At 38.6% G+C, this 24,831-nt stretch overlaps 1 protein-coding gene across 1 annotated transcript in view; it reads left to right on the plus strand.

Moving 5' to 3' along the window:
* The first annotated feature begins 123 nt into the window (after positions 1 to 123).
* MTPN (myotrophin) overlaps positions 124 to 24,831 on the plus strand; it is a 59,500-nt gene continuing 34,792 nt past the window's right edge. The window contains exon 1 of the mRNA XM_058724177.1: positions 124 to 480. Within this exon, the coding sequence (XP_058580160.1) occupies positions 409 to 480 (72 nt within the window). The 5' untranslated portion in view covers positions 124 to 408. The remainder of the gene's footprint in view (positions 481 to 24,831) is intronic.

Consider the following 24,831-nt stretch of genomic DNA (forward strand, 5'->3'; position numbering starts at 1 on the left):
CTCTCGACCCCGTCAACCAGCCTGCCTAGCCACTGCGCCTGCGCCCACGGAGCGCTCCGCTGCGCGCCGTCGGGGCGGGGTCGAGAGCGGGGCGTTCCGACGAAGGGAAGAGGAAGAGGAAGTTGGGGGAGGATCCTAGCTGGGAGTGAACCGGAAGTGTAAGCGCTCTTGCTTCTCTTCGGCCAGGCGGAACCTGCTCTGCTGGGCCCGGTGGCCGCAAAAGAACTTTCTATCTCCCGCCCCAACGGTCGCCGCGGCCAACTGCCTCGCCCGCCTGGCAGCCTTTCCCGCCTTCTCTTCCCTTCGGCTCCGCGCGGCCCTGTCTCCTTTTCGCCCCGCGGTATCCGCTTGCTGCTACCACCGCCTCCTCGTCTTCTGCCCGGCCGAGCGGCCCGCCCCGCTGCAGTGATGTGCGACAAGGAGTTCATGTGGGCCCTGAAAAACGGAGACTTGGATGAGGTGAAAGACTATGTGGCCAAGGTAAGCGGCGACGAGTGGAGTACGCGAGAGCACGGAGGTGGGATGCCGATGGATGGGGCTGAGGAAGCTGACGGGAGCTGGGTTGGCGGGGGTGGGGGCGGCGGGGGGTGGGGGGAGGAAAACCAGCCGGGATGGAGGTGGCACCGAGGAGAGAAGGGAGTCCGGGAGCGTCTATATTGAGGGAAGGGGTCCTGATGACGCGGTCGCGTTCCGTGCCAGGTAAACTGCTCGGTGGTTCAGTCAGGCTCTTGTCCGCCTGCCTCCCTGGGGGGAGGGGAGGAGTGGTCACCCTCTGTTAGGGTCCCTTCTGAGCCCTGGTCACTTGAGTCTGGCCCTCTTTTATGCCTGAGTTGCTTAAACCTTGCTTTGAATGGGGTAATTCTCCATCTTGGACCTGCCGGTTGCTGAATGAATCAGAGGAACGTCTTCTTGAACTTTGAGCCGGTTAAGAATTTAAAGTAGTCATTGACCGTGAAAAAAGAGTGCCGAAAATAGCAATGGTTAAAATTCTGAAACTTGGTATCACTTCACTGTGAAGCCTTCGCTTTGGGTGTGGCCTTTTTTGGTCTCCCACGCTACAACACATACATCCTTGCTTCAAGTGGTAACGTTGTCCATTAGCGCCGGGGTATTTAAGATACAGAGTAGTTTTCCAGCAGGCACGTTAACTTCAGTTACTCCGTGTTGATCCTTGATCCCATCTGAAGTGAAATGCCTAAACGTGTAATAAATAGTGTGCCGTTCATTCACAGTATATTTGGGGGTAGGATCATGATGAGAAAAGCTCATCTCATATCTACACTCAGAATGCAAAATTGAATCTGCATGGTGGTGGAGTGGTAACATTCCAGGCCGACCTGCCTCTGGACCCCAGAACTGTGCCTTTTGTAATTAGGAGAGTACTTACGTGTTTTTTGTTTTGTTTAATTCAGTGGTAATGTTAAAAAAAAAAAAAAATCCCCAAAGTGTAACCTTAAGACATAACCTTAGAGGACATCTTCTAAAAAATGTAACTTTAGGACATAGCTGTGGGGGGCATCTGACTCACCTTCTAAGAGTGTGAGAACTGGTTCTGGATTTTAGTTCTTCAAAGGATATGCCCACTGATGTGCTGCTTTGTCTCTAGAGATCTGTTAGGAAGCAACTAAGCAGAAGCAGAGTTTCTTAAAACTTGCAGGATTGTGCAAGGCAAGCTGCTGCTGCTGTTTACTCTGTTTAATAAATACCATTACAATTTAGACTTTCTGCTTGCAGATCATGTGTTTAGCTGTTTGCAGTGGATTTGTAGGACGCCTTCTCACTGCCCTTTCAGCTAGTGGTAGTCTGAAACCTAACTTACGGGATGTTTCAATACAAAGTTTAAAGGAAGAAATTACTGGGGTAATTTCTGGGTGGCTCAGTTGGTTAAGCATCGACTCTTGGTATCTGCTCAGGTCCTGATCTCACAGGTTGTGGGATCGAGCCCTGCAGCAGGCTCTGCACTGACAGCATGGAGCCTACTTGGGATCCTCTCTCTCTCTCTCTCTCTCTCTCTCTCTCTGCGCCTTTGCCTTGCTTGTGTGCTCTCTAAATAAATAAATAAACAAACAGACATTAAAAAAAAAAAAGATGTGCATGAGAGGAAAACTAGACATTCAAAGAAAAGGAAGTATTAACTGGTTTATCCGAAAAGGTTTGACTGTCGTGTAATCCTATAAACAGTGAGCTTTTTCCTTAGTTTTATTGAGTAATTTGAGTCTCTTAGAATACCGTTTGTTTTGTTAATGAAAAATAACAACAACCGAAACCGCCAAAAACCTGCACTCCAGTTTTTACTGACTGAGTTCCCTTCAGGTGTCTCTTCACACTCTCAGGTGCTTATAACATAGTTTCTTCTGTTCTGCAGCCATCTTCCCTGCTTACTCATTGACTCATCGTTTTCATCCGCCAGTTTGTGATACTCTACTCATTATGACACTCTGAACTTACGTAATGTGCATTTATCTAAGTAACTGCAAAGAAAGTACATAAAGCACCGTTTGGAGTCCTCTAGTTTTCCTTGTAAGCAGCAAGAGCCTTTAAAATATTCTTGTCTACTCCTGTGAAGATGTCTCGCATAGTTAGTATACACGAATGGACCTGTAGGTGAAGCATTTTAGTATTCTCCCTCTTTAAAACTAGTATTTAAAAAAATCAGTAATTTTACTTTTCTACCTGCTTCTGACTTAGATACAGAAATCTAAATATGGAGAGCCATAAATTACTGGTTTGGGGTGAGTTCATGAACTCTGAAAAGTAAGTTCAGAGTCCCCAGACCATTGAAAATTGTCTATCTCTAAATGGAAAAAGCAGCATATAGAGAAGATTTTAGGTTAATCCGTATTAAATGTTCATCTGTAACATTAAAACAATGTCTGAGACAGTTTGGCTTCTTGACTGACCAAGATACCATACTTGGTTCATTCGTTTTTCGTGGGCACCTTTCAGGTCCCAAGCACTTTGCTAGGCCAGGCCTGATAGTGAAGAAATCGGACACAGTGCTCAGGAAACTTAAGCATCTGTATTCAGCAGACTTGTGTGGGAAAACTGTCATACTTTTAAAGAAGTTTGAAAACTGTAAGTAACATCTCACATAAAATTTGGTTTGTCCGTTTGGAAAACGAGAAAGCCGGGAAGTAAGATAATCACGAGCAGCAGTAGTAGATACTCGTAGCCCCATTTTCAATCTATATACTTCTGGGTGACATTACCCTTGCCTTGTCTGCCATTTTTGCCTGTGTGTTAATTTCTTCCATTGGACTTCATTCTGCTCTCACCTGAGCTCCAGACTTTCTAATGGATAGTTCTGTTCAGATACATTCGATTGACCCCACATTGCCCTCTCCAAAACTGTTTTCATTTTTGTTGTCTCCATTTCGACTAATGACATCATGACCCAGCCGTTTCCCCAAATGAGAAATTGGGGGAACTTCCCAAATTTCTGCGTGTTATGAAGACTACCTTCTTAGTCTCTCGTCCATTCTTTACTCTCCATTCTTATCACGACTTTAGATTAATTGCTGTGTCTTTCCCACGTGGACTGTATTTTCCTTGACTATAGTATTCCTCTCTTTCCTCATCAACTTGCACATCTTAGGGGAGGGGATCTCTCTGTCGCGTGAATTCTGGGCATGTTGTCTTTTTCGGCCAACCTCCTTCACTGCCCTTAAAATACTTTTATGATTCCCCATTATTAGTTTTTTAAAAAGCCATCTTTTCCGTAAGTACACTCTGATCTGGCCGGGGCCTGCCTTTCTGCAAGCACTGTCTACAGGTCCTCTGCCCCAGACCCTGCCAGCTGTTTCTTACTTGTACATCTTTCTATGCACTCTTTTCTTCCTCCCTGAGCAGGTCTGCTCACCTCAATCCCTAACCCCCAACCTCGTGAGCTCCTCTTAGTGCACGTATCACTTCTTCCAGAAAAACATTTGATTTCAAATGGTACTCTGCTTCTTTTACTGTTTCACTTACCAGATTGCTGTGACTTTGTTTACATGTCTGTCTTTAATTAGGCTCTGAGCCTCTGGAGCTTAGATATTATATTCTTTTTCATCTTTGTATCTCCAGTACAGTGCCAGGGAATTTCACACATTAAAAGCATATGTTCTGAGAAATTCTTTGTCTTAACTTAGCTACAGTTTCAACATACTTCATTAGCAATATAATTGCTGTTGATTACCATTGACAGAGTGATTTATATTGCCAGGTACTAGACGATACTCTGCAAGATCTTTACCAAAATTTTCATTTGCTTTTTACCAAAGCATTTCAATATAGCTAATAGTATCCCCATTTTAAGGATAAGGAAATTGAAACCTCAGAGAAGTTAAGCAACTTAACAAGGCCACAAAGTAGCACAACTGGGATTTAAACCTAAAGCTGTCTGACTCTACAGCCCATATTTTTTTCTCACTGTATCAGTCTTCCCTGAAATGGTTATCTGGTGTCTTAGCTCAGAGTAGCTTAGCATCAGCACCTTAAGAAAGAGAAAGGGGGGGCGCCTGGGTGGCGCAGTCGGTTAAGCGTCCGACTTCAGCCAGGTCACGATCTCGCGGTCCGTGAGTTCGAGCCCCGCGTCAGGCTCTGGGCTGATGGCTCGGAGCCTGGAGCCTGTTTCCGATTCTGTGTCTCCCTCTCTCTCTGCCCCTCCCCCGTTCATGCTCTGTCTCTCTCTGTCCCAAAAATAAATTAAAAAAAAAAAAAGAAAGAGAAAGGGGCTTATAAGAAGTAGGCACAAGTTACCTCTGATTATGAATAACGACATAGAAAAATGGCAACAATTAACAGTTTGGAAATAGCATAGAAACAGTATCTCTTATAAACTTTAAATCTCACTGGGGGCTATCTTTGCTCAGTGTACATCTGTAAAGAGATGGATAGTTTGATAGCTTATGGAAACTTGTATTTATAGTCACACAGTTTTGGGGCCTTTTTTTAAGATTTTTTTTTTTTAAGTTTCTTCTACACCCAGTGTGTTACTTGAACCCACCACTTTGATCACTTTGATACCAAGAGGTGGATGCTCCACCGACTGAGCCAACCGGGTGCCCCAGATAGTCACACAGTCTTAACAATTTATATGTGTAATTATGATCCTGCACGGTACAAAAAACTTAAATTGTGTCTGTTTGCTTTAAGAAACAAAAGTTAAGTATTGAGATTTCTTTTCAGTGGTTTAAATTAAACAGACTGCAGGGGCGTCTGGGTGGTTCAGTTGATTAAATGTCCGACTCTTGATTCCTGCTCAGGTCATGATCTCATAGTTCATGAGTTCAAGACCCGCATCGAGGTCTGTGCTGACAGTGAAATGCTTGCTTGGGATTCTGTCTCTCCCTCTGTCTGTGCCCCTCCCCTGCGCGCGCGCGCTCTCTCTCTCTCTCTCTCTCTCTCCCCCCCTCTCTCCCCCCCCTCTCTCTCTCTCCCTCTCTCCCCCTCTCTCTCTCCCCCTCTCTCCCTCTCCCCCTCTCTCCCTCTCTCCCTCCTCCTCTCTTTCAAAATAAACTTTAAAATATATATAAATTAAACACATTGTAATTTTTTCAAAAAGTATGTTCTTAAAATTTTGTATGTTTGAGAACTGTGATGCCAAGTGTAAGTATAATTTCACTTACACATCATATAATTTCATTTACTTATCACATCAACCCATGAGCATAGTTAATGTTGCTAACCCCCATTTTAGAGACTAGGAGACTGAAGCAAAGATTAAATAGCTTGCCCAAGGTCATAAAGCTCTTGACTAGTGAAGCTGAGATTTGAACTCTGACTTCACAGTTCCTTGCTATGATACTTCAGCATGCCATTGACCTCCATTTCTCAGTAATGCTAGGTAACTCAGGAGATGCTGTATTATTGAGTATACAAGTGTTAAAAATAATCACAGCAGGATGGTAATTATCCATTGAGACTACTTAGGGGTGACTTTTTTGGTAGATTTTGAGGATCCAGCTGTCCTAGATAGAGGTGAATGCTTATGAGATGTATTGATAAGTTGTCCCTTATCTCCAGCAGGTCCCATACATGTAGTCTCTTGTTTACATGGGCTTCTTTTTCACTTGCTGTGAAATACTATACATCAGGTCTGTAACTTCCCTTTCTCTGTGGTTTCCCTTCTTTCTCAGGCCCCCATTCTAATTACATCTACCTTTGACACCCTGGTAGGTTTTAAAAGCAACAATTGTGCACTCTTTGAAAGGATAGGATCTCTTGAACCTGAGAAAAGTATCAACTCTAATCTTGAGAAATTGCCAAGACTTATTGGGATCACTTTTCACTTTCCTAATAAAATTGGCAATCTAAAAACAGTCCTAATTCAGTCTGTCTTGCATTTATTCATTTTAGGTGGTTTCCCTTTTCTCCATTCCTTTTTTAAATTGCCAGTTTCTTATATCGAAAAGATTTGTTGCTGTGTTATATATGCCCTTTCTGCATCAGGGCTGGTGACTCTGTCAGAAAGCAAATATATCCGCTTGTATAAATATAGGTGCCCCCAGAAGGTATAGAATGTTTAGTGTAGATACTTTTTTTTCTATTAGTCTGGTGTTTGGTTTGTTTTGTTCTGTTTTAATGCAAAGGAAGACCTTTCTTATATTGGAAGGCTCGTGTTCACTCAGATGTCCATAGGCTATATATAGTGTTTTGCTCTAAAATTTTAGATAGGATCCTTACACTAGTGCAGACAATTAAAAGCGCAGTAAGTTAAAGCCAATTTAATTATAAAAACAACATAAGCTTATTATTTAAAAGACAACTCTGTGTTGAATAAAATAAATAGAGACAAAGTCTCTCATTGCTCACTCCTCCTCCCCAGGTGGTTTCTTTAAAGTATGGCTTGTCAGGTGCCTGGATGGCTCAGTCCATTAACTGTCTGACTCTTGATTTCGGCTCAGGTCATGATCTCATGGCTCTAGAGTTGGAGCCCCATATGGAGCTCAGCGTTGACAGGTTGGAGCCTGCTTGGGATTCTCTCTCTCTGCCCCTCCCCTACTCGCTCGCTCTCTCTCAAAAAATAAACTTGAAAAAGAAAATAAAATATAGGTTGTAGTAGGTATTTTCAAGACAGAAAAGCATAAAAAAGACAAAAATTGACCTATAATTCTACTATCTGGATAATTGCTGTTAACTTTGAAAACTGAAATTCAGGAACAGATTAAAAAATGCAACAGCTATGGCTCCCTTCCCAGGTCTCTTTGAACAAAGTGAACCATTCTTAACAGTTTCACCTAATTGCAGAAAAGCACTGGAAATTTACTTATCTGTTTCCCCACTTAAAAAACGATTCTGTGTATACATACCTTCTGCACTTTGCTTTTTTTAATTCCTTAATAATTAATTCATCTTAGGTTCCACATTGAAATTTATCTTTTTTTTTTTTTTTTTTTTTTTTTTTTTTTTTTTTTTAACCGGTGGGACACAGTGTCCTGTTTTCTGTTTCATCGATGTACCATAGTTTGACTAGTGTTCAATGCAAACATTTTTTCCAGCCTATTTTTGTAATTAAACAGTGCTGTCATGATTACCTATGTATAAACCTTGACAGCTTTTGAGGCTGTATCTGTATTACCCTCCTGAGAAAGTTTTATCAACCTAGCCACAAATCAGTAAGCACGTAAGACTAATTATTCTCTCACAACATCAGCAGCACTGGCCATCATGACACTTTGTAGTTTTTGCTGTTTGAATAGGTGAGAAATGATACGTTGCTTCAAATTGCATTTCTTTAATAAGAAAATCCAACATCAGATCTTTAGCATTTGTGTTCTTTTCCCCCAATTTCTTGTTTATTTCTTCTGTTCAGTTTTCTGTTAGGTAGTTGGTCTTTTTTTTATTGATTTGTATGAGCCCTTTATAAATTAAGGAATTTAGTTTTTTATCATGTGTTTTGCAGGTATTTTTTCCAGTATGTCTTTTGACTTCATCCATTTTGTTTTTCTATAACAGTCTTTACTTTTTATGTGGTAAATCTCACTTTTTCCCCTTGTGTGACTTGGATATTTTCTATTACAGAGATCTCTTTCTTTATAACATTATAAATTTGGTCTTCTAGAATTTTTTTCTTTTTTCTTTTTTCTTTTTTTTTTTTTTTTTTGGCATTTTAGGCAGTTGATACTTCTGTTATCTATTTTGAAGTAAGCCACAAAACAGGAATGTAGTTTGTGTGTTTTTCTGACAGTTTGTTTCCATACCATTTATTGTGTAATTTTTTAATTTGTTCCTGAATTAATAGTCTGAACTACTCTCTTCATCATAAACAGAATTCCAGTATGTGTTTGGATTTCTTGCTCTATTTCGCTCCATACTAAATTGTTTTAGTTACTGTAGCTCCATTATTTAGTATGGAGTAGAGCCATTTTCCTCTTATATCCTTTTTAGAATTTTTGTAGAAAGGTTCCTTTAAGATTTTTTTCCCTTTTCTTTTGTCTCAGGGAAAATGGGAGCATTTTTTGAATGACTTCAAACTTAACCCTTATGTCTCCATAAGCATTAGACATTTTTTTTTTCCTAGAATGCTGGTATCATGTAATCTAAAGACCATAACGCTTTAGATTTTAATTCATTATGAACTATCTTAAGATCAGAGGATATAGTGCAGCATGGGAATATTCTATATCAAAGTATTTGTAACAGTGAAATTGTGTTTAGGCAATCAAATCACAGCTGAATTGATAATTAAGAGTTAATAGGTACTATAACAAAGGCTACCTTACGGTAAGAAATACGACTGAAATTAATTTTTTTGCAACTGTATCTTTATTAATAGTTCTGATAAGCTTGGGAGGTTAGTTTTTCGTATTCTTTTTTCTTCTCTTTTCTTTCTTTTCTCTTTTCTTTTTTCTTTTTTTAGTCCACAAAACATTACAAAGATGGAGAGGGGCTGTGATTACTGAAAGCAATGAGAGAAGAAACAAAAACATGAGCTGACCCAAGAAAATGAAGGGCCAAGAGTCATATTACCTTAAAGTTCTAGAGGCCCATACAATAATGAATATGTATGAATGTAACTGTGAGCTTCATGAATAGTTTAAATTTGGTCCACTTTTCTCTTATTTAAAAAATCAGACAAGTGTATATTTTGGAAAGATTTCTATTTGACTATATAAAATAAAGAACATTTTGATACTTAGGTCTAAATTCTTGACCTTCTGAAAAATTCAGGCATCCAAATAAGGGGGTTTTAGAAGCTAAAACACTCTCCTTAGGGAATTTGGAATTTCATTGTTGATTTAGCTATCATGTTAATGGCTTTGGAATTAAACCCTCTAGCTGTGGTTCTCTTAACTAACTGGATCACTTTGAGTGAATGAGTTAACTGCTCAGAACCAGAGTGTCCTCAATTGTGAAAAAATGAGGATGTTTATAAGACCCTCTTGATATATTTAAACTGTGTACCTTTTTCCCTGGCATGTGGTAAAGTGTTAGCCAATAAACGTTAAGCCATTGTTACTCATGATAGTGACCATAAATATGTTTAGAAGCAAAACTACTTAAATATCCATTTAGTCCACCTCCCTTATTTTGTAGAGGAGGAAAAATTAGATGTTAAAAGGCTTGACCCAGATCATACTGCTAACAGGTATTAGGATTTTAATGCAGTTTTCTGGAACCAGAACAGATTTTTTTCACTATATTATGGTATTTTATAATAAAGTACTTTATACTTTATTACGTCTGATGGAATATTTTTTGCCTACCCTATCTGCTTAGTAAATTTCTGCTTATTTTTAAGTTCTTGTTCCGCATAGCATTCATTGTTTGTGCACTTAATTCCTCATTTATGCCAATGTGGTATCAAATATAGATATAGAATCTAATATAGAATATAGATATCTAATATAGAACTTTTTCACTGTGTTTATGCTGTAGTGCAGTGTTTCTTACACCGGAGAGCTATGGGCTCCTGATTTGACTGACAAGTCCCTAGACTTGAATTTGAAAAACAGTGGTTGAGAAACTCAGATCTTGTACTGTAGAACTCTTGCTCGTGTCTTTAAGTTTTGAATGTTCAAAAAGAGTTTTTGTCTTACTGACTGGTTTAAAAAAAAAAAAAAGGTGCATGTGTAGGAGTGAATCGCTTGTTACCATTTAGATATTGAATAGTGCCTCTCAAACTTGAGAACTCAGAGATTACCTCCCCGCAAAATATTGTGTAGATATTTTTTTATAATTTTTTTTTAACGTTTACTCATTTTTTGAGAGACAGAGAGAGAGACAGCATTAGCGGGGAAGGAGCAGACAGAGAGGGAGACACAGAATCCGAAGCAGGCTCCAGGCCAGCCAGGCACCCTGGTTTTTGTTTTGTTTTTGTTTTTGTTTTTGTTTTTTTTGAGAGAGAGACAGAGCTCAAGTGGAGGAGGGGCAGAGAGAGAGGAAGACAGAATCTGAAGCAGGCTCCAGGCTCTGAGCTGTCAGCACAGAGCCCGACGTGGGGCTCGAACTCACGAACTGTGAGATCATGACCTGAGCCGAAGTCGGGCGCTCAACCGACTGAGCCACCCAGGCGCCCCAATATTGTGTAGATCTTGATTTAAGGTGCAGTGTTTGTAGTGGGGCTTTTGTCTTTTTAGGGGTGGAGGTTCCCAGAATTTGAAGGCCCTTCCTTCTTATATAGTAGGAGTCTTGGTGAAATGCAAGGCTTGGCTCCTACCACAGTAAAAGCCAAAAAGGACAAATAACTTGCTTCTTCCTGCCTGCACTTAAGAAATGGGCCCATAATCCATAACCCTAATTGGATGCTTTTACCTGGAGCTGATACAAAGACTCGGGCACTGTAACGGATGCAGTGGCAGCAGTAAAACCTGCAGTTTCAGAAAGAGAAGTAGTGTTGTGTCCATTGTGGCCTCTCTTCTGTGCCCAGATGATTCTCTGAACATTTTGGTTTTATTTCTTGTTTTTAAGCCTCTTTCATTGCTGTACGTTTACTCAGCTTGGTTCTTCAACCTTCACAATAATTCTGAGAGATACTTGTATTATTTGTTTAATGCATTCCATTTCTGTTCATCATTATGAATTGGTTTCCACTGCTTATAATTAAGAGCCCCGTATGAATTTTTACCTGCCTATTCTCCATTATTATGCCGTGAACTTTTTGAAGATAAAAAATCATCTTGTGTTTCCAGTGTTTATCACATTGTCTCTTTTCTGCCGTATAGTTAAGTTTGGGTTGAATTGGTATTCTAGGAACTAACCCTTGCTTTGTTGTTTCCAAAGTTGTCTTACCATATTCCTCTTTGTGACGGTTGTTTTTCGTATAAATGATGTTCCTTCATTTCCTCTCTTGAAAATGGCTATTTTCAAAGTCTTTGTTTTAAACTCAATAAGTTCCGCCCAACTTTTTCACACTATTACAATAGTTGTGGAATACAGTGACAGTGACGATAGTTGCCTAGATATAACACCACCTTCCGCTTGTAACCTCTCATGGCCATCACTTTAGAATTTCAATGATGAATTTTTAAAACCATACAGTCTGAGTAAAAGTGAAGGTAGTTTTATGCTTGTTTTCTTGTGAAGAATAAGCAGCATCATTGCTTTTTCATTGGTAATAATGAACAAATATTAAAATCTATACTTAATGCCACATTGCTTAAAACAGTATGAAAGCACGTGGACCATCCAACCAATAAAATTGAAAGCTTTCCAGCTGCAGACCAATTCCTTGGAAAACACCTTTATTATTTAAAGCTCTCTTTAGAAGAGTAATTATACTTTCACTTTGCATTCCAGCACACCTGGGTTTGAGTGCCAACCCTACCACATACTAACTTTGACCAAGTTGATTAATTCCATGAGCCTCAGCTTTCTCATCTGCCAGTAGGGATTGTAGTAATAACCAATTCAGATGTTTTATCTCATTTTTAAAAGAGATACTGAATGTAAGATTCAGCATAGCATTACCTAACAGATTATAACTGCATAGCGCATGTCTGCTGTTTGAGTTGCTTTTATGTAGATCCATTCCTAAGAGGAGTCTTAGGCCAAGGCTGTCTTAGGTTTTCTGAGCTCTACAGTCTCTATCATCAGTATTCATCTCTACGGTTATGCAAAAGCAGCCATGGATGATATATAAGCAGATAAGCATGTCCCTGTTCCAGTTACACCTTATTTATGAAAACAGGCAGCAGGCCGGATTTGACCCATGGGTCAGAGTTTGCTCATCCCTGTATAACACCGAAGTTACAAAAACTGGCTTGTCTAATAAACTAAATTTTATTTCTTTCTCTTCAAGATTTTGAGATCTAAAGTAATTAACATGTATGATCAAACATAACACTTATTTTGGGGCTCAACATTTCCGAAAATATGATTCAGAAATCTTTCTGCTGTAAAGATATTGAAGGAAGAACAAGACTTGGAAAAGCCACATGTAGATAAGGGGATGAGAAAGAAAGTTCAATGAAATTCTCTAAAAGAAAAAGCAGAGTCTTAATAGTAAATTTGAAGCTTAGGCAAGAGGCCTAGAATTATTCTGAAAAATAAGAATCATTGCTTGTATACATGCAGATAAGAACTGATTTAAATCATTAAACTGAAAGGGAATTCTACAAAATCTTTTCGGTTATCAAAGGTCATTCTTCACCAGAATGTTCCAGAATTATTCTCTCTCCAGTCCTAATGCCAGTCCCACAACCTCACTTGATTTTCAAACTCTGGAAGAGGAAGAGAAGGCTAGTTAGTACAGTTTTCACTGGTTCATACATAATTCATTCAGCATATACCATTAAGCACCTATAGTGCTTAGTAAGCATAGAACTTAACAACAGTGAATATTTCTGAGGATCTATTTTCTTCAGTAGGTTCATTTAAAAGGCTGTACAGGATAAACAACAAATAAGGTAGTTGTATAGGTTCTGAATAAATTATTTTCCTATTTAAAACATGGCATACAAATAAAACTTAGAAAGCAACTATACAAATGTGTTTAAATTCTGCAACTATATAAAAATAGTAGACTGCTTTAAGAGCCAAGACGTAGCCATATTTGATTGCAGTACAGAGGAGAATCAGTGCTATAGAACTTCAAATTCAAAACGGAAGATAATGGGGCACCCGGGTGGTTCAGTCGGTTAAGCATCCAACTTCAGCTCAGGTCATGATCTTGTTGTTTGTGAATTTAAGCCCCACGTCAGGCTCTGTGCTGACAGTTCAGAGCCTGGAGCCTGCTTCGGATTCTGTGTCTCCCTCTCTCTGCCTCTTCCCTGCTCACACTCTGTCTCTCTCTCTCTCTCTCTCTCTCTCTCTCTCTCTCTCTGTCTCTCTCTCTCTCTCTGTCTCTCTCTCTCAAAAATAAACATTAAAAAATTTTTTTTTGAAATGGAAGAATGGGAACAGAATGCCTTCTCTTTGAGTACTTACCCTGTGCAAGGTATGGTCCTATATAATAAATTAATATAGATACACATATAATTTAATCTCGCATCTACCCAGGTAGGCTTAATCTCCATTTTATAGTTAGAGAAATGAAAATTAAACAACTTGCTGAAATCCTACAGCTCGTAAGTAGAAGGACAGGATTTGATCTGACCCATCCAGGAGAGTACTCTTTTCCCATCATTTGCATTGAAATTTTTCAGAGCTACAAATGAAATAGATAGGGGGAAAATTGAAGACTATTACAGTAGGTAAAGCAATGAGATGGAACCAGCAAAAGATAGGGAAGAACATACAAGTTTGAACCAATAAATAGAAATACAAGTTTTCACAACTGAAAACACCCAAAATTGGACATACAGGGTCCCCATCTTTTATTCAAAATCAGTAAACACAAATGAGGAACAAGACACATCTTAGATAAAATGATTATGAAGTTTTTTTTGTTTTTGTTTTTTTAAGCCTGTATGCTCATGGGAAAAATTATAACATCGATTTTAAGGGGTTAAGTCATCTTCCCTTTTTTTTTTTTTTTTAAGTTTGTTTTTTTAACGTTCATTCATCTTTTGAGAGACAGAGACACAGAGCGTGAGCAGGGGAGCGACAGAGAGGGAGACAGAATGCAAAGAAGGCTCCGGGCCCTGAACTGTTAGCACAGAGCCCAACGCAGGGCTCGAACTCACAAACCATGAGATCATGACCTGAGCCGAAGTCAAATGCTTAACCCACTGACCCACCCAGGTGCCCCCCTTTATATTATTTTTGATGGTACTGGAAAACAGTGAAACAAGCATTTGTGTCAGGAATAAAACCTATAACATGAATTCAAGTTGTCACTCCTGTACGATGGTGACAGAAAAACAAATCTTAAGAAAATATGTACACCCTCCCCTTCCCACTCAATAGATTTCTGTAGAGATTGCGTTTAAAATTGTAGGAATTGAATTACTCTTCCCCTTCTTTCTCTCTTGCTCCCTCCTTTCCTTCCCTTCTCCCACTCCTTTCCTATCATGGGTTTATTTACAGATACAGACTTTAGGAATGTAAATCATTGGATCCTGACAGAAGATATTTCCCTGGCTACCTAAGATTTTAGGAATAAATTCCAGCTGTGGAGCCATGAATTAGTTTTCTTGAAAGTGAGGCTAATTTTTGATCATATTAATTTTTCCAAATTGAGATACTAGTAATAATGTTTTGAGTGGATTTTTAAAATTTTGGTAGTCTTTCTAAATATAAATACATGCATTTTGTAAAAATTTCAATTTTATACCACCAGTAAAAATTTTAATACTTCACTGTTTCCATAGGAAAATTTCTAAGTATGACTAATGGCTTTAAAACCTGCCAAAGAAGAGGGGTAATTGGGTGGCTCAGTCGGTTAAGTGTCCGACTTCGGCTCAGGTCATGATTTCATGGTTCGTGAGTTCAAGCTCCACTTCGGGCTCTGTGCTGACACCTCAGCCTGGAGCCTACTTCAGAGTCTCTGTCTCCCACTTTCTCTGCCCCTCTCCCACTCACTCACTCTCAAAAATAAATAAATGTTAAAAACAAAAAATTAAAAAAACCTCCAAAGAAGAAAAATAAAGTGAGCTTTTATTAAGTAAATCAACTATATAAAACTAAGTGACTGAAATAGTCATCTTGAAAAAAAAAACAACCAAACTTACATTAAAAGTTCTATGTTGGGGCACCTGGGTGGCTCAGTTGGTTGAGCATCCAACTCAGACTCAGGTCATGATCCCAGGGTTGTGGGATCAAGGCCTACATCAGGCTCCACAATGAGCATAGATTGTGCTTAAGCCTGTTGAAGATTCTCTCTGCCTCCCCCCACCCCCCAACCCCTGTCCCCTGCTCACGCTCTTTCTCGCTCTTTAAAAAAAATAACAAAGTTCTGTGTAATATATAGATAAGGGAACATACCATAAAATTTGGGGCCTCACCTTTCATGGACCTTCATTTAAAAACATTTTTTGTTAGTAAAGAAGGTAAATGCTTAACACTTTTATTAGTTAAAAATACTTACAAAAATAAAAAGTTACGCATTACATTCGCATTTAAATTTTTCTCTGGTTCATATTTTATTTGATTTTCATTAGGTCTGTGTGATACTGGTGAGTAACTTAATGAACATGAATGTATAATTTGAACATATAATTCCAGAACCTTGAATAGTCCTAAATTAAGAATCCCAGAGACAGAAAAACATAGCTGTTTACATGAACTATGTTAAAAACACAGGACTTTGGGTCACCTGGGTAGCTCAGTCAGTTAAGCGTCTGACTCCTGATTTTAGCTCAGGTCATGATCTCACCATTCATGGGATCAAGCTCTGCATGACAGTGAGAATCCTGCTTGGGATTCTCTCTTCCCGTCTCTCTGCCCCTCCCCCAAATGCACTCTCTCTCAGAATAAATAAACTTATTTAAACAAAAAAAACAAAAACAAAATAAAAACGCAGGCCTTTGTTTTATTTTGTAGTTCTCATCCTTAAACAAGTTATATGTGTTTTGTTTTTTTACCATGAGCAGGTTCTTTGTTAAAAAAAAAATTTGTGCCAAATTATCAGGCATTATTACCATTGAAGTTTCTTAACATTACTACTATTTGTAGTGATTTTGTCAGTGAAAATAACCCTCAGTAGGTAACATGTCTGGGGTGACTGATCCTGGTAGCTTTTAGGTGACCACTTTGGTCAGGATCATCTGAGTAATGGTTTTAACTAACTAGTAATAAGAAGCTATTCAAAACAAATTTAAAATGTTTTCAGTGGATGCATTATTACATATTTACTAAATAGGTGCCCATTAAATAAATGATTATTATCGGTGTTATTACTGTTCATTACTTTGAAATGAGTTCATATTTATAATATTGAAAGTTTGATGCATTTGGTGTGGCAGATCTCTTCTGTTAACTTTAAAGAAAATATGTAGAAGTAAGAGCAAGTTGATTATATATTTCTCAGACCTACTTTTCTGTTGTGCCATCTACTTATATAATCACCTTTTTTTATTTGCTTTGCCTCTCAGTGGTAAATTATACGTGTGAAGCCATTGCTATGTTGTAATTTATAACTCTGGTTCTTTTTATCCATTAATGTCACCAGTGCAGTAATACATGATTTTTATGTTATGTTATGTTATGTTATGTTATGTTATGTTATGTTATGTTATTGGCAAAGTTATATCCTAAGGCAAGGACTTTTAACCTCAAAGAGCAGGGGAGAGAGGACAGAGGGATAATTGTGGGAGGAGGGGCCATAGCATTCATCCAATTTCTTAAAGGCTCTGTCATTACAAAAATACTAAATACCATGGTCTGAAGGAAATTCTGAACTCCAAGTGAGGAAAGATAATAAATACTTAGCTGTAACTGGATTACTGGGAACATTGACTCAACATTATGGAATTTGTTAAATTTAATAGTTTTATGCATTCTTCTATCAGTTAGGTGTCCAGTATTAACTTACATGCTGTGCTACAAAATGGTCACACATATGCTAATTTAGTCTAGTCTCTGTTAAGTCGTTTTTGAGGACACTGGTTTCTTGTGACAGAACAGTATGTGCTTATGCCTTAGAACTCAGTTGCAGCAACATGTAGGTATCTTGGAGATCAAAGGAAGCAAATTACTTGCTTCTTTTCCCCTGAAAAAAGTCCTAAAAAAAGTTCTCTGCAGGAGTCAGATGACCGTTCCATTTGGAAATATTATAAAGAATGTTATCTCAATCTGAATATTTATTATTCAAATGAACCTAACGTGTAGTAGAGGCCTGAAAGAAGTTCTGGATCTAGTAAATATCTCCACCAAACCATACTTCTGAAAAGCATATAAAAGGTTTGCTATTACAGACAAGACATCTGAAACTTTTCAACAGTATATACATATTTGTAAATGTGTTTTTATTGCATATTAAAACCATTTAGGAGACTAGATAAGGCAAACTTTTAAAAAATCTGGAAGAATCTAGTGAGAGCAAGATTGAGACATGCACAAAAATAGAAATACTAAGTAAACTACACCAAATAAATTGTACTCCTCTGTTTGGACCATGGATGTTAGAGTTGAGCACTTCCTATCACAAAGCCCATTGAAATTTTTTTATTCACCATTGTACCTAACCTGTTGTCCCTTATTTGCCTTAAACTTCCAGAAGCTATACTTAAAGTGAAGTAGTATTAGCAGCCCACCAGAAGAAATTTACTCTCTGGACCACATAAGTGATTAGAATAACAATATCCCTAGAATATAGATAAAGCACTAATACTTGCCCTGTGTTACAAGTAAACATAATGAGTGGCGCCTGGGTGGCTCAGTTGGTTAAGCGTCCGACTCTTGATTTTGGCTCAGGTCATGATCTCATGGTTCGTGAGTTCAAGCCCTGCATCGGGCTCTGTGCTGACAGTGTGTAGCCTCTTTGAGATTCTCTCTCCCACTCTCTTCCCCTCCCCCATGCGCGTATCCACGTGCTCTCTTCTCTCTCTCAATAAATATTTTAAAAAAACAACAAATAAACATAATGATACTCTAATGGCCACCATGTAATATTAGGTTATTTGCTGAGTACTTTGTCTACATTTTCTTTTAATTCTCATAAACATTTGATTTTTAAAAGATACCATGAAACATGGTTTTTATGGGTAAGGTAAATGAAGATTGAAGAAATTTAAGTCATGTGCCCAGGGTAACCAGGCTAGTAAATGTCAGACCAAGATTTGTCTCTAGATCTGTTGGATTCCATAAACCACTCATTCCATTATATGATGAGTATTTTTTAAAGACTGAGGGAATAGAGAAATGGAGTTTCGTTTTTTGTGTGACTTAGTACAAACCTGTTGTCAAGAGAAAGTTTTAGAACCACGGTGACCACACAGCTCATGCTATGTGAATGACAGCCATTATTACTTGACCTCATGAACTTGTCTTTTTTGTTCACTTCTGTACGTTTCTACCATGTAGAATGATGTCTAGCTCTTAGTGGGAACTCATAAATATTTGTTGAATAAATGACCAAATAAATGGCTAGTGAATGAAAAATATCTTTAATGCTTGAAGGTTTTAGAAAAGATCTAGAGCTGTGCATATGATGCTAAGAGTTTATATAGAAAGAGCTTGTAGCTATTCTCTATCCAGAAGATGAAATCAAGGATCAGATTAAGGAGTATCAGCTTGAGCTGAAAGTCACTGGCAAGATTTGGAATCTAAATGGCAGGAAAAGAAATGTCCACATTCTGAACAGGAAGGAAAGTGTTAACAGAGACAGTGAACCAGTTGACCTTCATGTTGGCATTAGCAAACTGGCAGAAAAGGGGTCTGGATCTGGGTGGAGGTGGGGGAAGCTGGGACACTGTCTTGGGATTTAACTCTTGTCACCCAGTACATTAGGGATGTTCTGTGTTCATAAATGCTTTTAACTGCTTCTCAGGTATAATACAAAAAATAAGGAGATCAAATAAAAGAGATGCCAGGCCACTTTGATTTAATCATGTGAATAATCATTTCAAGCTTCATAATTGAAAAATAGTTTGTCATTATAAGACTTCTTTACCTTTGACATAGAACATTGCTCACTGTTTCTTTTATAATTTTTTATTCAGGAGGAACCCATCAAATTATTAGAGTACCTACAAAACCAGGTATTAGTTGGCCAGTTTGCTTAAAATGAAACATGAATTCAGCACCTGCTTGGACTCCTAGACTTTGACTCAAAATATTAAGACTTATTTTTTAAAATAAGCTTGGAGAGGGGCGCCTGGGTGGCGCAGTCGGTTAAGCGTCCGACTTCAGCCAGGTCACGATCTCGCGGTCCGTGAGTTCGAGCCCCGCGTCAGGCTCTGGGCTGATGGCTCGGAGCCTGGAGCCCGTTTCTGATTCTGTGTCTCCCTCTCTTTCTGCCCCTCCCCTGTTCATGCTCTGTCTCTCTCTGTCCCAAAAATAAATAAAAAACGTTGAAAAAAAAAATTAAAAAAATAAAATAAAATAAAATAAGCTTGGAGATTTCTGCAGTTAGTCCTGAAAGTGTTGTACATTGTTCTTAATTCTTGTTCGTTCCACATGCTTTTTATAAGGATATATTTTGAATAGGTTTGTGAATAATTATTCTAAAGGAAATAATGGAGTGTGTGTGTGTGTGTGTGTATGTGTACATAGAAATACTGGGTTTTTTCCTTAAAATTGTTAAATGAACTCTTATTATTGATTTTTACAAAACTAGAAAAATAGACCTTTGAATTTGAATTCAGATGTTGTGAGGTTAATTTTCTTTGGAAACAAGGTGGATTGGATGAGGTTTCTGTACATTTTTTTCAATGGATTTTTAAATTTGTAAAAATTGTCATTACCTTGTAGCCAATATGGAAAGTTATCAGAATTAGTACTTAGAATTTTTGTTGTTGCAAGATCGTGGTAAAATTATAAATGTTTTCAAAGTCCAATGTGAAGCAAAATACTGACTTTTAAAAAATTTATTTGAGAGAGAGAGAGAGAACCAGTGGGGGAGGGACAGAGAGCGAGGGAGACAGAGAATCCCAAGCAGGCTCTGTGCTGTCCGCATGCAACCGGACGCGCAGGGCGTCATCTCAGGAACCCATGAGATCATGACCTGAGCCGAAATCAAGAGTTGGGTTTTTTTTTTTTTAATTTTTTTTAATGTTTATTTATTTTTGAGACAGAGAGAGACAAGAGCATGAACGGGGGAGGGTCAGAGAGAGAGGGAGACACAGAATCCGAAGCAGGCTCCAGGCTCTGAGCTGTCAGCACAGAGCCCGACGCGGGGCTCGAACTCACGGACTGCGAGATCGTGACCTGAGCCGAAGTCGGACGCTTAACCGACTGAGCCACCCAGGCGCTAGAGTTAGGTATTTAACTGACAGAGCCACCCAGGCACCTCAATAACTGACAGATTTTTAAAAGCCATGTAATTTTACATTAATTTAACTAGCATTTCACAAAAGCTGTGGTTTTCCACGGTTTTGGGTCTATCCATAAGTAATATTCTTACCTTTAATATAATAATTTAATATTTTTACCTTTATTTTCAAAATAGTAATTCCAGTATTAAGCTCTTCTTTGCTTCGTCGGTAATTTAGAACATTTACTGTTGGTTTGGTTGTATGCTATTTTTGTTTGTCCCTTTGGTTTTTTTGGTCCTGGTTTGTGCTTGGACTAAAGCTTTTAGTATTAATTTTTAGTTTTTATTGCATTGGGATTAGAGAACCATAGGTTCTCTACGGTTTAAACTTTGGAATGTATTGAGGTTCTCTTTGGTCTGTTATAATCAAGTTTTGTTAATCAGTGGAAGTCAAAGGTGTAGTTTCCATAAAGCACAAAGTTCAATATATATTAATTCCATCATAGTGATTATTAACCATGCCTGCCATATCCTCACCCACCAAAGACTGAGCTTATTGTGATAGTCCCTCGCTACCATGCTATTTTTGTCCCTTGTTTTCTTGGTATTCTTCAGGTAGATTCACGACGAACAAACGTTTTTAAAATGTTGGATGGACATCTTTTTTGCATATACTTTCCTTTGTCTTGAATTCAACTTTGTTGTATATTAATTTTTTTTTACATTTTAAAATTTATTTTTGAGAGAGAGAGAGACAGAGCACAAGTGGGGGAGAGGCAGAGAGAGAGAGGGAGACACAGAATCTGAAGCAGGCTCTAGGCTCCGAGCTGCCAGCACAGAGCCAGACGTGGGGCTCAAACCCACAAACCGTGAGATCATGACCCGAGCTGAAGTCGGACGCTTAACTGACTGAGCCACCACAGGCACCCGTATTGATATTAATTTTTTAGAATATGTGCCTGATATATTTTTGCCCATTCGTTTATGTTTTTCACACTTTCTCATATTTTGTTTGTAGGTGTGCTCAAGTAGCAGCTTCTATTTGGATTTTTGTTTGCCTTTCTTTTTGTTAATGTTACTTAACAAAATCCAAGATTCATTCTTTATCTTTAAAGATAATCTGACCTAGTTGCCTTTTTTGTGGAGCAAAACCCTGCAAGTTATTAATTTGGTTATTCAGACCTTGGGTATTTGGCAGATATTTTCTTTTTTTTAATTTTTTTTTTTTTTGATGTTTTATTTATTTTTGAGACAGAAGGAGACAGAGCGTGAGCAGGGGAGGGGCAGAGAGAGAGGAAGACACAGAATCCGAAGCAGGCTCTGGGCTCTGAGCTGTCAGCACAGAGCCTGACACGAGGCTCGAACTCACGAACCGCGAGACCATGACCTGAGCCGAAGTCAGACGCTTAACCGACTGAGCCACCCAGGTGTCCCGGCAAATTTTTTCTTGAAAATGAAGTTAGTGAGCCTGTCAATTTAAGGAAAACAGCTAGTAGTTTTTATAGCCAGTGGTAAAATTCAAGCTTTAAAAGAAAATTCAAATTTTGGAACATTTATATCTGCCAGCTAGAGCCTGACAGCTTTCCAATACTTAGTTTACTGATGAGATTGGAAGTGTCATCAATGAATATGATTGTTTTGATACTGAAGAAAGAAATGTGTCAACATTTGGAATATCTACATCACTCAGTAAACCAATATTTTCTAAATGACCAATGCATGACATTACAAAATCATGCATATATAAAAGATCCATTCAAATTGTAAATTGATGGTTTTAATGTAAGAGTATGAAATTCATTGATACAGTGTCCGATTTCCACAATGTAAATAATTAACAAACTACCACTTGTTGAGTTTTGGTGTAGTGTTAGAGAAAAGCCATAATTAACTGAAAAGGTTGTTAAAAGCATGTTAAATTTTTTACTTGTTCAACTACATATCTGTGAGAGGCCAAATTTTCATCATATATTTTGGCCAAAACAATATGTCAAAACAAATTGAATGTGGAAGCAGATATGAGAAGGCAGCTGCCCTCTATTAAAACAAACATTACAAAGATTCCCTGCCCCCCCCCAAAAAGTAATACAGTGTCACCCTTCACTTTTTGGGGGGAGAAGGAGAGGAGGAATATAGTTATTTTTTATTTTTAAAAATCTCATTTACGTTAACATGTAATGTGCTGCTTTTTGTTATTTCTAAATGAATGAGTAAATATTTTAAGTTTTTTACTTTAATTTCTAACTTGATAAATAACCATAGATACAACCATTATAAACAAAAACCCTTTGGGATGCTGAGAGTGAAGTGCCCGAGACTTCACTGCACTGGACGTCTTAAGGTGCCGCTTACCTCCTCCTTCTCCCCTCCTGGGAACCGCAGTGGTGTATTTTCTGATTTGCTGGTACCCAAGGCTGACTTTGCCTTCACATGAGTGTTGATTTGCTTGGTGTGGAATGCATGAGTCATAATTTATTCTCTCTCAACTGCAGATCAGAGATTCTCAACCTTCTGCCTACCTTCAACATGTCTAAAGGACACCTCATACATCCCCCATTAGTGTTGCTGTCAGTAACTCTCCTCAGAGGGTTATACCTGATCCCCAAGTCCTCTCTGGATATCATTACTATACATAGCTTCTTTCTCTTGTCCTCTGGAATCCAGTGTTGTAGAGAGAGACCAGGCTAATTTAATTTTCTTTAGAGTTAATGTATTTTTTTTTTTTTTTTATTTTTTTGTTTCTGTCCTTGTAAAACAGAAATTGCAAAACTGTATTACTGGGCAGGGGGAGTGGTGTGGCGGGGGTGTTCTATTGAATTTTGTCCATAATACAGTGAGCTTTTACGATCTGCAGATCTGTGGGCTCAGGTTTTTTGTTTGTTTGAGCCCAAAAAAGTTTACTTTTATAACTATTTCCCTTTGTTCTGACTTTGTGTCATTTATAGGTTTTTACTTTACTGTCTTTATATCATTTTAAGCATTTTCATTTATCACCTCAGTATTCTGGGAGAATTTCTTAAGCTTATTGTCAATTCTTTAATTACGTTTTCTTAATTTAGAGTTGGTAGGGCTGCCCAGCTCTCCTGATGTAAGTGCAGATTTTAATCTTTCAATTGCAGTTTTAATTCTCCTGCCAGATTTCACTTTCTCAGCCAGCTTCCTGTTTCCATCATCCTGGATCTCATTTTGTTCACTTGCTTGTTTTCTTCTTAAGATACTTTTTTCATAGAAACAATGTCTTTTGGATTCCATCTTGATCACTCTGAGTGCTTTCTAAAATTAAGTTTCTTGAGTCTTCAGTATGATTTTTCTTTTGCTGTAGTTTTCTTGTAGTTTTCATACACACACGCCCCATATTGTTTTTCTTCTGTTACTTATACTTGAAAGGGGAAGAAAGCTGTCCAGACTGAGGGTGTGCAGACACACAGGACGTGAGGATTGCTCCTGACCACACATATCACCTGTCTTACACTAGAAGAATTCTAGTTTCTGGTGGCTCTGTTGGCCTGATGTGATATCTTTTATATTCTCTGTTGCCGCGTTCTAAAACACTACTTAAAAAATTCTAACTAGGGGCGCCTGGGTGGCTCAGTCAGTTAAGCGTCTGACTTCAGCTCAGGTCATGATCTCACAGTCCGTGAGTTCGAGCCCCGCATCGGGCTCTGTGCTGCCAGCTCAGAGCCCAGAGCCTGTTTCAGATTCTGTGTCTCCCTCTCTCTGACCCTCCCCCATTCATGCTCTGTCTCTCTCTGTCTCAAAAATAAATAAAGGTTAAAAAAAAAAATTAAAAAAAAAAAATTCTAACTTGAGGCAGGAATGTGCCTTTGGTCTCTCTGTGACTCTGTCTCCACATAAAGTGGTTGATCCTTCGTGGGTAGAGAAATAGTGGATCACTTTTGTTTTCCTCCAACGGAAGTGGATTCTGCCACCAAGAGGAGACAGTGGGGGAGAAGAAACTTTTAGTAAACCTTTTCCCAGAGGGAATAAATGATTGAACAAGAGAGTGACTTTTTTTTCTCTCTTGTAAAAGAAATCGAGAAGCAGGCGGTCCACGCCTGGTGCATTGGCTTCATGGTCATGAGGTACTCAAGCTCCTTTTCGCGTGAGGTACTTGAGCTCCTCCGTTCTTAGTCACTTCTGTCTTCAGGATCACCTCATGGTCAGAATCGCTGCTGGAATTTCAGCCACCATTCTCTCATTCAAACAGGAATAAGAGAAGTAGATCTTCCAGTAAGTCTTTGAGGCACCATTCAACTTGTGTTCTCACCTATCGGCTCCTCCTAGGTACTGAGTTGCTGGGAAATGTGTGGTAGCTGAGCACATTGCCAACTTAAAGTCAGGATTTGTTGATAAAGAGGAAGGATAGAATGGTGATGGAATAGGTAATCTCTTTGCCGCAGTGGCACTATAGTAGGGCAACATGTAAGTCAATCACAAGGGCATGCTTCAGTAACACTGTGTAGTTCACGTAGTTGGCCAGTACAGTTGGTTTTCTGAGCTTTTTTGAGTTGTCTGTCTCTGTTTTCACAAAAGTTGAGGCAGGCACATCAGGAGTGTGTCCCTGAGAATCTATTACTTGTACTGGAGGTCAGTCTGCTTTCCTTTCCAAGTTT

The sequence above is a fragment of the Neofelis nebulosa genome, chromosome 4, assembly GCF_028018385.1.
Source record: "Neofelis nebulosa isolate mNeoNeb1 chromosome 4, mNeoNeb1.pri, whole genome shotgun sequence".
Classification (NCBI taxonomy): Eukaryota; Metazoa; Chordata; class Mammalia; order Carnivora; family Felidae; genus Neofelis; species Neofelis nebulosa.